At 50.2% G+C, this 12,383-nt stretch overlaps 1 protein-coding gene across 1 annotated transcript; it reads left to right on the plus strand.

The window, feature by feature from the left end:
- Positions 1–1,319: 1,319 nt before the first annotated feature.
- Positions 1,320–2,358, plus strand: BMP4 (bone morphogenetic protein 4; the record flags this gene model as incomplete). The annotated part of the gene is made up of 1 exon (XM_048483134.1): positions 1,320–2,358. A coding segment is annotated over one exon (894 nt), but the record flags the coding sequence as incomplete, so codon positions are not given.
- Between the last annotated feature and the right edge of the window lie 10,025 nt (positions 2,359–12,383).

Raw genomic sequence — 12,383 nt, forward strand, 5'->3', positions numbered from 1 at the left:
CCCCCCCCCCCCCGCTGCGCGCCTGCGTATAGGATCGCGTCTCCGAAAGGAAGGGATCTTGCGCGGGTCCCAAAACCAAACTGGAGGGGGGGGGGGGCACGTGCGAAAAGCGGAACAAACGCTTCGGAGTGGGGGGGAAAACGCCAGATGTGGAAAGATTTCCACGGCCCTCCTGTAGCTCCTGAGCACGTACAGAGCGCTTGTTCTTCGCCACCGTGAGATTGATGAGCGGGACTTCCCCTCCAGGCCGGCCCGAGCCCAGGTTACCTTTTTCCCTTTCCTTGGGGAAGGGGCGGAGAGAAAGCGTTGGCGAGGTGGAATGGGCCTGCTCCGACCACTAGGCTCTTCGGCCCGCCGGACTGACTTCCCAAGTGGAGCAGCCGGCCGGGGTTGGACACCCCAGCAAGGCTCCCTGGGCAGGCCCTGTCCTGTAAACCCCCGGGGAGCCCTTCGGAACAAACCCACTTTGCCCCTCCCCCCCCATGGGACTTACTCCGGTTTAAGCTCCCTGAGGACAGCGGCCCGGGCTCCGTGCATCTAGATCGGGAAGCAAATCCGGTTGAGCTGGGGGGGGGGGGGGGATCGGGAAAACACTTGCGGGGAAACAGCTTGCTCCCGGAGGCTGGGATGCAAGCACCTTTCTCGGGGTTCTTTGGGAGGCGGGGGGGGGGGGGGGATGCAGGCGAATTTGCAAAACGTGGTGCAGGGGAATCTGCAAAGGTCTGGGGGGAGGGGTGGCGGCAAATGATCTTGCAAACGTCGGGGGTGGGGGGTTGCAGGTGAATGCACAAACGCCTGCCACGTAATTTTTGCAAACCTCGGGGAGGCGAGTGATTTTGCAGACGTCTGCCGGCGCAAGCGAATCTGCAGATGTCCGAGGGGTGGCACATAATTTTTGCAAACGTCAGAGGGGGGTGCAGGTGAATCTGCAAAAGTCTGAGGGGTGCCGTGTGGTTTTATTTTGCAGACGTCTGAGGGGTGGCAAGTCATTTTGCAAACAGGGGAGGCTGCAGGGGGAACCTACAAATATCTGAGGGGCGGAGAGCAAGTTTGCAAAAGTCTGGGGTTCAAGCGAACATGCAAAACTTGGAGGGTGCAGGCAAGTCTGCAAAGGTCTCAGGGTGCAGATCAACTTGCACAAGTCGTCCTCCTCAAACGGGGGTGGGGGTTGCACCCCATCTGGCCAGGCTCCTGATAACTCCGGTGCCTCCGTCCCCTTCCCTGTGCTGTGTCTGGACTTGCCGAGTTGTGTCTCATCTGTTGTGTGCAGTTGTTTTGATGGGGGAGGGGTCGTCCTCCTCCCAGCCCGCTAATGCCCCCCCTCTTCTCACCCCACAGAGCACCTCGAAGTCCTGCTGACCCCCCCAGAGCGAACGCCGCGGCTGCGCTTCGTCTTCAACCTGAGCAGCCTGCCCGCCGACGAGGCCGTCTCCTCAGCGGAGCTGCGGCTCTTCCGCCGGCAGGTGCCCGACGGGGCGGCCTGGGAGCGGGGCTGGCACCGGATCAACGTCTACGAGGTGATGAAGCCGGCGGCGGCAGGGGGCGAGGCGGCCACCCGCCTGCTGGACACGCGCCTGGTGCACCACAACGTCAGCCGCTGGGAGAGCTTTGACGTGAGCCCGGCGGTGGCCCGATGGACGGCGGGCGGGCAGCCCAACCACGGCCTGGCCGTGGAGGTGGTCCCGCTGCACCCCGCAGCGGCGGCCCCCCACAGTGGCCACGTCCGGATGAGCCGCTCCCTGCCCCGAGGGGGCGGCTGGGACGACGACGCGGAGACCTGGGCGCACCTCCGGCCGCTGCTGGTCACCTTCAGCCACGACGGCCGCGGCCAGGCGCCGCTCACCCGCCGCCGGGCTCCCCGCAGCCCCAAGCACGGGCACCCGCGGCCCCGCAAGAGCAAGAAGAACTGCCGCCGGCATGCGCTGTATGTGGACTTCAGCGACGTGGGCTGGAACGACTGGATCGTGGCCCCCCCGGGCTACCAGGCCTACTACTGCCAGGGCGACTGCCCGTTCCCCCTGGCTGACCACCTCAACTCCACCAACCACGCCATCGTCCAGACCCTGGTCAACTCCGTCAACGCCAGCATCCCCAAGGCCTGTTGCGTGCCCACCGAGCTGAGCGCCATCTCTATGCTCTACCTGGACGAGTACGACAAGGTGGTCCTCAAGAACTACCAAGAAATGGTGGTGGAGGGGTGCGGCTGCCGCTGAGGGGGGGGCACGCCAGCCGGGGGAGTGGACCCCAGACTCCCAAAGACCAGCTCCCACCTCGGCCTCTCCTCCAACCACCACCGTTCCGCTCCCTTCAACAAACTCCATTGGTGGCTGGAAGGGTGGACGTCCCATTGGGGGGAGGGGAAAAGCCCCTCCAGAAGGGGCCGCTTTTCTTGTTTGGAAAGAAAAAAGGACAAGCTGCCCCCCCCCACACACACACACTGCCAGCAAAAGTAATAATAATAATAATTATTATTATTATTATTAAACACCCAATCCCCTAATCTGCTCACCTTGACCTTATTTATGACTTAACGTGCAAATGTTGTGACCATAATGATCATATATTTTGACAAAATATATTTATAACGACGTATTAAAAGATGGGGAGAAAAATAATAAAGCGCGTCATTATTTTAAAGGTAAATGCCATGAATTTATTGGGGGTGGGGGGGGTTTAATGGGTGCAGAGGGAAGTGAGATGGATCCTCTTTAACACGATTGAAATGACAAACCAATGTAGTTCTTGCCTTGCAGGGGGTTGGACTGGATGACCCTCGGGGGTCTCTTCCAGCTCTATGATTCTGTGATCTGTGGGAGATGTTGTCTTCCCCTTCCCAGCAGTGGCATAGGAGGTTAAGAGCTCGTGTATCTAACCTGGAGGAACCAGGTTTGATTCCCCGCTCTGCCGCCTGAGCTGTGGAGGCTGATCTGGGGAATTCAGATTAGCCTGTGCACTCCCACACACGCCAGCTGGGTGACCTTGGGCGAGTCACAGGTTCTCGGAGCTCTCTCAGCCCCACCCACCTCACAGGGTGTTTGTTGTGAGGGGGGAAGGGCAAGGATATAGAAAGGGGGGATATAAATCCAAACTCCTCCTCTTCCTCTGGTTCCCATAAAAGGGACCTTCCTTTCATTTCCCCACCCTTGTGTGTATCCATCTTTCAGTCATTTTATGTAAAAGCTGGGTCACACCTTCCTTAACGCTTGCTTTGATGGGAACTGAACTCTTCTCTGTATGATTGGGGGGGGCGGTGGGGGGGTGGGGATGAAATGTTCACACTGATTTGATGTTCTGTTTTGGACCTCATTACTTTGTCCTCATACGCCCGCCTCTCCCCATTGCTGGAGGATGTACAGGGGAACAGGTTTGGGTATTATTGTGGGTGGACTTTGCCTATGGGGTAGGGAGGAGGGAGCGATACATTCCTGCTTGTTTCTTTCCCAAGCGCCCTCGGTGCTAAATTCATTTGAAGTCTAATAGCATTGAGTGGAAATGTCCTTCCGTAGGCCTGTGGACCCCCCATCGGGAAACTGACAAGAAGAAGAAGAAGAGTTTGGATTTATATCCCCCCTTTCTCTCCTGTAGGAGACTCAAAGGGGCTTACAATCTCCTCGCCCTTCCCCCCCTGAGAGAGCTCTGAAGAACTGTGACTAGCCCAAGGTCACCCGGCTGGCGTGTGTGGGAGTGAGTGCACAGGCTAACCTGAATTCCCCAGATAAGCCTCCACAGCTCAAGCGGCAGAGCGGGGAATCCAACCCGGTTCCTCCGGATCAGAGTGCACCTGCTCTTAGCCACTATGCCACTGCTGCTCCACAAGCAGTTCAACTCTGAGACCCCTTCCGCACATGCAAAATAATGCACTTTCAATCCGCTTCCAATGCACTTTGCAGCTGGATTTGACTGTGCGGACTAGCAAAACCCACTTGCAAACGACTGTGAGAGTGGATTGAAAGTGCATTATTCTGCCTGTGTGGAAGGGGCCTGCGTCTGCTTGAATATTGCACTTTCCGTCTACAGTCAGTGCACTTTAGTGATCATTTGCGAGTGGGCTGTGCTGTTTCACACAGTGAAATCCAGTTGCAAAGCGCGCTGAAGGTGGATTGAAAATGTGCTGTTCGGTGTATGTGAAAGCGTCGATCTATTTGAATAATTCACTTTCAATCCGCAGCGAGTGCACTTTAGAGATTGTTTGCAGGAGCACTGTGCTATTTAACACGTTGAAATCCAGTTGCAAGGGGGATTGAAAGTACATTATTCCGCATGTGCAGAAGGGTCTTAGGTCATTCTGAGTAATGCACTTTCCGCCTACAGTCCGTGCACTTTAGTGATCATTTGCAAGTGAAATCCAGTTGTGAAGTGGGTGGAAAGTGTGTTATTCAGTGTATGTGAAAGCGTCCTGAATCTATTTGAATAATTCACTTTCGGTCCACGGTCAAGGTACTTTAGTGATTGTTTGCAGAACGATTGTGCTATTTAACACAATGAAATCCAGTAGCAAAGTGCGCTGAAAGTGCGTTATTCAGCATATCTGAAAGGGTCCTGGGTCTGTCTGAATAACGCACTTTCACTCCAGTCAGTGCACTTTAGAGATCATTTGCAAGTGATCATTTGCTGTTGCACACAGTGAAATCCGTTTGCAAAGTGCATTGAAAGTGCATTATTCAGCATATCTGAAAGGGTCCTGGGTCTGTCTGAATAACGCACTTTCAATCCAGTCAGTGCACTTTAGAGATCATTTGCAAGTGATCATTTGCTGTTCCACACAGTGAAATCCGTTTGCAAAGTGCATTGAAAGTGCATTATTCAGCATATCTGAAAGGGTCCTGGGTCTGTCTGAATAACGCACTTTCAATCCAGTCAGTGCACTTTAGAGATCATTTGCAAGTGATCATTTGCTGTTCCACACAGTGAAAATCCGTTTGCAAAGTGCATTGAAAGTGCTCTGAGACTACCTGAATAATGCACTTTAGAAATTATTTGCAGGAGGATTTGCCATTGAACACAGTGATATCCAACTGCAAAGTGCACTGAAAGTGGCTGGAAAGTGCACTGGTCAGTTGGTGTGAAGGCACCCTAACACCCGTAAGCCTACTCAGTTCTGAGCATGTGCAGAGTTCACTTCTGTTACCACTGGCTAACAAGCTGCACGTTACCCGCCCCCATACATCTGAGGGACATAAGGTTTGCCTTGGAGAGCCAGCGTGGTGTAGTGGTTAAGAGCAGGTGCGCTCTAATCTGGAGGAACCGGGTTTGATTCCCTGCTCTGCCACTTGAGCTGCGGAGGCTTATCTGGGGAACCAGATTAGCTTGTGCCCTCCAACACATGCCAGCTGGGTGACTTTGGGCTAGTCACAGTTCTTCAGAGCTTTCTCAGCCCCACCCACCTCACAGGGTGTCTGTTGTGGGGAGAGGAAGGGAAAGGAGCTTGTAAGCCGCCTTGAGTCTCCCTACAGGAGAGAAAGGTGGGGTATAAATCCATGCTCCTCCCCCCCTTCTTCTCGTCTTTGGGACAGTGGATGGAATTCCTCCAGGGCTGTTTGCGAACGTGTGAACAACTGAGCATCTTTGTTCAGAGGGGTGATCTAAAGCAGAGCTGTTGCAGGATGACACCTAAATCCACAGGCTTCAAGCAGTTTAGAAGCAATAGCTGAGATTGCACTGTAAATCCTGCCCAATTTGTGGAGGAGGATTGCATTTGGGGTGGGGACTTGCCCTCCACGCTCTTGGGTTTCTTTGAAGTTGTTTAGCTGGATTTGAGTCCAGCGGCCCTTTAGAGTCCAAACCGACTGGGGAGGGGCTATAAGCTTCGTCAGAGGGCATTTAAGTTTCTTTGGTTGTCTTCCTCGTGCCTGGAGGAATTAATACTCTTTGCTGGAGGTTAGCTGTGTCGGCGTGCAGTAGAAGAGCGGGATTTGACTCTGGTGGGAACTTAAAAGACCAGCAAGGTTTTCAGGGTGTGATCAGGTTGCCAACTCCAGGTTAGGAAATACCTGGAGATTTGGGGAGTGGGACATGAAAAGGGTGTGGTTTGAAGAGGGGAGGGGCCTCGGCTGGGTATAATTCCAAAATGTCCAGCTTCCAAAATGGCCGCCTTCTGCAGGGCCTCTGACTTCTGTTGCCTGGACATCAGTCGTAGTAATGGGTGATCTCCAGCCACCACCTGGAGGCTGGCAACCCTAAAGTATATGCTTTCAATGGGAGGTTTGACTTGTCAGAGCCAGCGTGGTGTGGTGGTTAAGAGCAGGTGGATTCTAATCTGGAGAACCGGGTTTGATTCCCCACTCCTCCACCTGAGCGGCTGAGGCTTATCTGGTGAACCAGATGTGTTTCCGCACTCCTACATTCCTGCTGGGTGACCTGGGGCTAGCTAGTTAAACAGATCAGCAAATCTATACAGTCAAACCAATACTAGAAAATCTGAGGCCAGCCAAGCCTAAGAAGCATGGACTGTATATATAGAGACACAGTTCTCTCTGAACACTCTCAGCTATGTATGGATATTCAGCGTGGGATGATTTCTTTTTTTAAAAGACCACCCCACTTGAAAGCCACATTTTCCTATCCAGAAGGCCGACACCATTTCCTTGTCTTGCCTTGCTGTCACTATGTTACACGGCGGGGGGGGGGAGGGGGGATACTCTGCACATGCTCAGAGCGAATCGCAGCAGCTGAAGTCAGGGCTTTGAATGTTCCGCCTGGGAAAACAAGGCCGGGCCCTACAGATCCGCCCGTTCCTTTGCCCAGAGCGATCCAGCCACACCGAATTCTCCCCCACCCACCCGGCTGACTCGCAAACCAGCTTGAAGGGTTTTTCACGAGGGAGAGGACAGCCAGAGAAATGCATTTGAAAAGAGGCTCCAAATTAACCCCGGGGGAAGGTTAAGATTTAGACCTTGGGGGAGGGGGGTCCCCCCTCGTCTTGCGTTTTCAATGGAACCCCCTCTTGCGTATAGCCCTCAGGTCCAAAGCGATTAACATTTTGGAAAGGTGGGTGGGAATGAAAGGAAAGGCCCCTTTCTGGCTTCAAAGGTCGCAGGATCCTTTGAAGATCATATCGGGCAGTTACAATGCCCAAAGAAAAGGGGGCAGTTTAAAAGGCTGAAATATGGATCTGGAGGTAAATGGCTATCGGGGTGTAACCTCAGCTTGTGGGTTCTGTGGGGCAGTACTTGGAAGGAGTTGCAACAACAATTTTTAAACAACAAAATGGTTTACTTTTCTTTACAATTAACACTTTTAAAACATCAACATTTAACGTTACAATTCAAGGTCCTGTTCAGGTTGCATTTCATGTCCTTCTATTTACAGTCTACTGATATTGCCAAGTCCAAATTCTTCTTTGCAAGTGGGTTGGCTCCTGAAGACTCCAAGGGCTTGATGAACAGGATTCAACACGATGAAGGTTTCCAGGAGAACTCTCACCCATTACAACCACAAAAAGAAAACCCTGAAACAATAAACTCCAACATTTACAACATAGCAAAAAACAAACAAACCACCTTCCGCAAGTAGTTCCCAAATTACATATTTCGTAAATTACCTTAACAAGGTGTTAAGGGCTTATAGAAATCAAGGTCCGAGTCTGGTAGCCTTGTCTTCTGCAAAGAGCTCTGCAGCCTTTCTGCTGCTCTGAGTCTCCACCCCCTTACTGGGTCAACCCATTCTGGGCCAACCCATTCTGGGCATGGGGGTTACAGGGGCTCTTGGCTTCGCAAACTTCTTGAGCAGCAGAACAGGAAAGAAAAGAAAAGAAAAGGAAGAGACATGTTTCAAGGGGGAATGACTTAAAATGGCACACTTATTTTGGACTCCAGAGGGATGGTTCACAATATTTTTATTTATTTATTTATTAGTGAGATTTTCATACCGCCCTATCCCAAAAAGGGCTCATCTGTGTCCCCACTGGGGAAGTTGATGGGGTATAAATGGAATAAGTTAATAAAGAAGAAGAGGTTGGATTTATACCCCACCTTTCTCTCCCGGAAGGAGACTCAAGGTGGCTTACAAGCTCCTTTCCCTTCCACTCCCCCACAACGGACACCTTGTGAGGTAGGTGGGGCTGAGAGGATCCTGAGAGAATGTGACTAGCCCAAGGTGACCCAGCAGGAATGCAGGAGTGCGGAAACACTTATCTGGTTCACCGGATAAGCCTCTGCCACTCAAGTGGAGGAGTGGGGAATCGAACCCGGTTCTCCAGATTAGAATCCACCTGCTCTTAACCACTACACCACGCTGGTTCGCATGGGAGGAACATGGAAGGACAGCTACATGAGGGCCCATCCTGAGAAACCCCTTTGGGAAATCCATCTGGAAACTTCCTTAGGGGAAGGGCTGCTGCCCAGTTGGTAGAGCATGCGGAAGATCCATGGGTTCGATCCCTGGCATCTCCATTCAAAAGGACCAGGCGGCTGACGAGAAGGAACTCTACCCAACAGCCTGGCTAGCTGTTGCCAGTCAGTACAGAGAATACTGACCTCAATGGACCAAGGAAGGACTTTTGAAGGACCGCTATCAGTTGTTTTGTATCTTTGTTTTCCCAGCAAGGAACGTTACTATGAGCTCTGTGTCATTCTGTATGTGTGCATTTTGGTTTGTCACGAAACGCCAACTGCTTAATTTGAAGATTAGTAAGGGAGAGGAGGTTCCAGCTATCTCAAGTTGTTCCCTCCTGCTTTTTTTTTTGGGGGGGGGGGAGGGGGGGCAGACTCTTTCCTTCAGGTCAGGGGGAAAAGGGTTTTGTGGAGGCAATGCTCAACTTGAATGTGGGCGCTAGGGATAAAAAGCCCCATCCCCCAGCCTTTTACATTGCAGCCACGCAAAGCTGGCGAGAAAGGAAGAAAAAGGAAGAAAAGAGAAAAAGAGTGAGAAAGGAAGAGAAAGAAAGAAACTAAGGAAGGAAAGAGAATGAGAAAGAAAGAGAAAAAGAAAAGAGGGAAGGAAAGAGGAAAGGAAAAAAGGAAGAAAGAAAAGGAAAGAGGAAGAAAAAGGAAGGAAGGAATGAGAATGAGAATGAGAAAGAAAGAGAAAAAGAAAAGAGGGAAGGGAAGAAGAAAGGAAAAAGGAGGAAGAAAGAAAAGGAAAGAGGAAGAAAAAGGAAGGAAGGAAGGAAGGAAAGAGAATGAGAAAGAAAGAAAGAAGAAAGAAAAGAGGGAAGGGAAGGGAAGGGAAGAAGAAAGGAAAAAGGAGGAAGAAAGAAAAGGAAAGAGGAAGAAAAAGGAAGGAAGGAAAGAGAATGAGAAAGAAAGAGAAAGAGAAAAAGAAAAGAGGGAAGGGAAGAGGAAAGGAAAAAGGAGGAAGAAAGAAAAGGAAAGAGGAAGAAAAAGGAAGGAAAGAAAGAGAATGAGAATGAGAAAGAAAGAGAAAAAGAAAAGAGGGAAGGGAAGAAGAAAGGAAAAAGGAGGAAGAAAGAAAAGGAAAGAGGAAGAAAAAGGAAGGAAGGAAGGAAGGAAGGAAAGAGAATGAGAAAGAAAGAAAGAAGAAAGAAAAGAGGGAAGGGAAGGGAAGGGAAGAAGAAAGGAAAAAGGAGGAAGAAAGAAAAGGAAAGAGGAAGAAAAAGGAAGGAAGGAAAGAGAATGAGAAAGAAAGAGAAAGAGAAAAAGAAAAGAGGGAAGGGAAGAGGAAAGGAAAAAGGAGGAAGAAAGAAAAGGAAAGAGGAAGAAAAAGGAAGGAAGGAAAGAGAATGAGAATGAGAAAGAAAGAGAAAAAGAAAAGAGGGAAGGGAAGAAGAAAGGAAAAAGGAGGAAGAAAGAAAAGGAAAGAGGAAGAAAAAGGAAGGAAGGAAGGAAGGAAGGAAGGAAGGAAGGAAGGAAGGAAGGAAGGAAGGAAGGAAGGAAGGAAGGAAGGAAGGAAGGAAGGAAAGAGAATGAGAATGAGAAAGAAAGAAAGAAAGAAAGAAGAAAGAAAAGAGGGAAGGGAAGGGAAGGGAAGAAGAAAGGAAAAAGGAGGAAGAAAGAAAAGGAAAGAGGAAGAAAAAGGAAGGAAGGAAAGAGAATGAGAATGAGAAAGAAAAAGAAAAGAGGGAAGGGAAAGAGGAAAGGAAAAAAGAGGAAGGAAGAAAAAGGAAGAAAAAGGAAGAGAAAAAGAGTGAGAAAGGAAGAGAAAGAAAGAAACTTAGGAAGGAAAGAGAATGAGAATGAGAAAGAAAGAGAAAAAGAAAAGAGGAAAGGAAAGGAAAGGAAGAAAAAGGGAGGAAAGAGAATGAGAAAGAAAGAAAGAAAAAAGATAGAGAGGGAGGGAGGGAGGGAGAGAGCGATCTGGGAAATCCAAAATGTAAATAATGGATGCATCTGCCATTTGACCTCAGGTTAAGCTCTGGGCCCCACCTGCTGCAATGGGATTCTTGGGCAGTTTCTGGTGGATTTGCACCCATGGGTGGGTCTCCTGTCTTGGAAGGAAACAAACAGAGCTAACTGAAAGGTGGACCCCAAGCCAGAAACAATGCGAACAGGTGTCTGTGACAGTCTCATGGACAGGCAGATGGGGGCGGGCAATGTTTTTGGGGTCTGGACATGCTAACATTTCCACCCCATCTGCTCTGTCATCCAAGGATAAGATTGTCAGCATCTATTGAAGATCAGCAGTGTTGGCATAAGACTTCAACGGAAATGACGGAGGAAGTGCCATTTGTGGGGGAAAGGCAGTGGCTCGGTCAAAGGACTCCCGCTTGGCGGACAGAAGGTCTCAGGCTCAATCCCGGCATGTCCCACTAAAAGGATCAAGTGGCAGATGACACAAAATCTCTGGGTGGAACCTTGGAGAGCCGCTACCAATCTGAGAAGACAATACTTTGACTGACCAAAATCTGATAAGGCAGCCTCATATGTTCAAGACTGCTAGGGGAAGGGCTATAGCTCAATGGAAAAGACTCCGCTTGGCGCTCAGAGTCCCCGGTTCGTTTCTCGGCATCTCCAGTTAAAAAGCTCAGGCAATAAGTGGAGACACCTCTGCCCCAGACCCTCTGGATAGCAGCTGCCAGTCGGAGTAGACAATATTGACCTTAATCCACCAAGGGTCCATCATCCAAGCAAGGGCACCTTGGATGATGGAATAGAGGGCATGCTAATTAAATTTGCAGATGACTCCAAAGAAGAAGAAGAAGAGTTTGGATTTATATCCCCCCTTTCTCTCCTGCAGGAGACTCAAAGGGGCTGACAATCTCCTTGCCCTTCCCCCCTCACAACAAACACCCTGTGAGGTGGGTGGGGCTGAGAGAGCTCCGAGAAGCTGTGACTAGCCCAAGGTCACCCAGCTGGCGTCTGTGGGAGTGTACAGGCTAATCTGAATTCCCCAGATAAGCCTCCACAGCTCAGGCGGCAGAGCTGGGAATCAAACCCGGTTCCTCCTGATCAGATACACGAGCTCTTAACCTCCTACGCCACTGCGTATCTAATACCCCAGAGGATAGAGTCAGAATTCAAAATGACCTGAACAGATTAGACAGCTGGGCCAAAACTAACAAACTGAATTTCAACAGGGATAAATGTAAGATACTAACTTAGGCAGAAAAAAATGAAATGCCCAGATATAGGATGGGTGACACCTGGCTTGACAACACTACATGTGAAAGGGAGCTGGGAGTCTTAGTAGATCACAAACTGAACATGAGTCAGTGGTGTGATGCGGCAGCCAAGAAAGCCAATGCAATCCTGGGATGCATCAATAAGAGTATCGTGTCTGTGACTGAGAGGGATGTAAATTAAATGCTTCCCATCTTCCATTGGTTAGACCTCACCTGAATATCATTGTAGTGCAGTTCTGGGCAATCGCTAATTCAAGAAGAACTCTAAGCCTGAACGGGTCCAGAGTGAGGGGCTACGCCGGAATTATCAAAGGTCTCAATCCATGCCCTACGAGGAGAGACTTAGGGAGCTGGGGATGTTTAGTTTGGTGAAGAGAAGGTTAAGAGGTGACATGATAGCCCTATTTAGATCTTTGAAGGGATGTCATGTTGGGGGAGGGAGCAAGCTTGCTTTCTGCTGCTCCAGAGACTAGGACAGTGACGGCGAACCTTTTCGAGACCGAGTGCCCAAACTGCAACCCAAAACCCACTTATTAATTGCAAAGTGCCAACACGGCAATTTAACCTGAATACTGAGGTTTTAGTTTAGAAAAAATGGTTGGCTCCAAGGCGCGCATTACTTGGGAGTAAGCTTGGTTGTAGTTGGCGGCTTTGCTTTGAAGCAATCGTGCAACGCTTCGAATGGGTGAATCACGATCCTAGGAGGGTTTAGAAGCAAGCCCCATTGTCAGCAACCGAGCTTACTCCCAGGTAAAGGATGGTCTTTTAGTTCTTCCCATGAAAATCAGTGGAGTTTAACAGAACAGGGTTACCTATATGTCGTGCCCAGTGGCCCAGGCCAGCCTAGATGTGTGGGGGGGGGGGG

This window comes from Sphaerodactylus townsendi, unplaced genomic scaffold (genome assembly GCF_021028975.2).
Source record: "Sphaerodactylus townsendi isolate TG3544 unplaced genomic scaffold, MPM_Stown_v2.3 scaffold_744, whole genome shotgun sequence".
NCBI classification, from domain to species: Eukaryota; Metazoa; Chordata; class Lepidosauria; order Squamata; family Sphaerodactylidae; genus Sphaerodactylus; species Sphaerodactylus townsendi.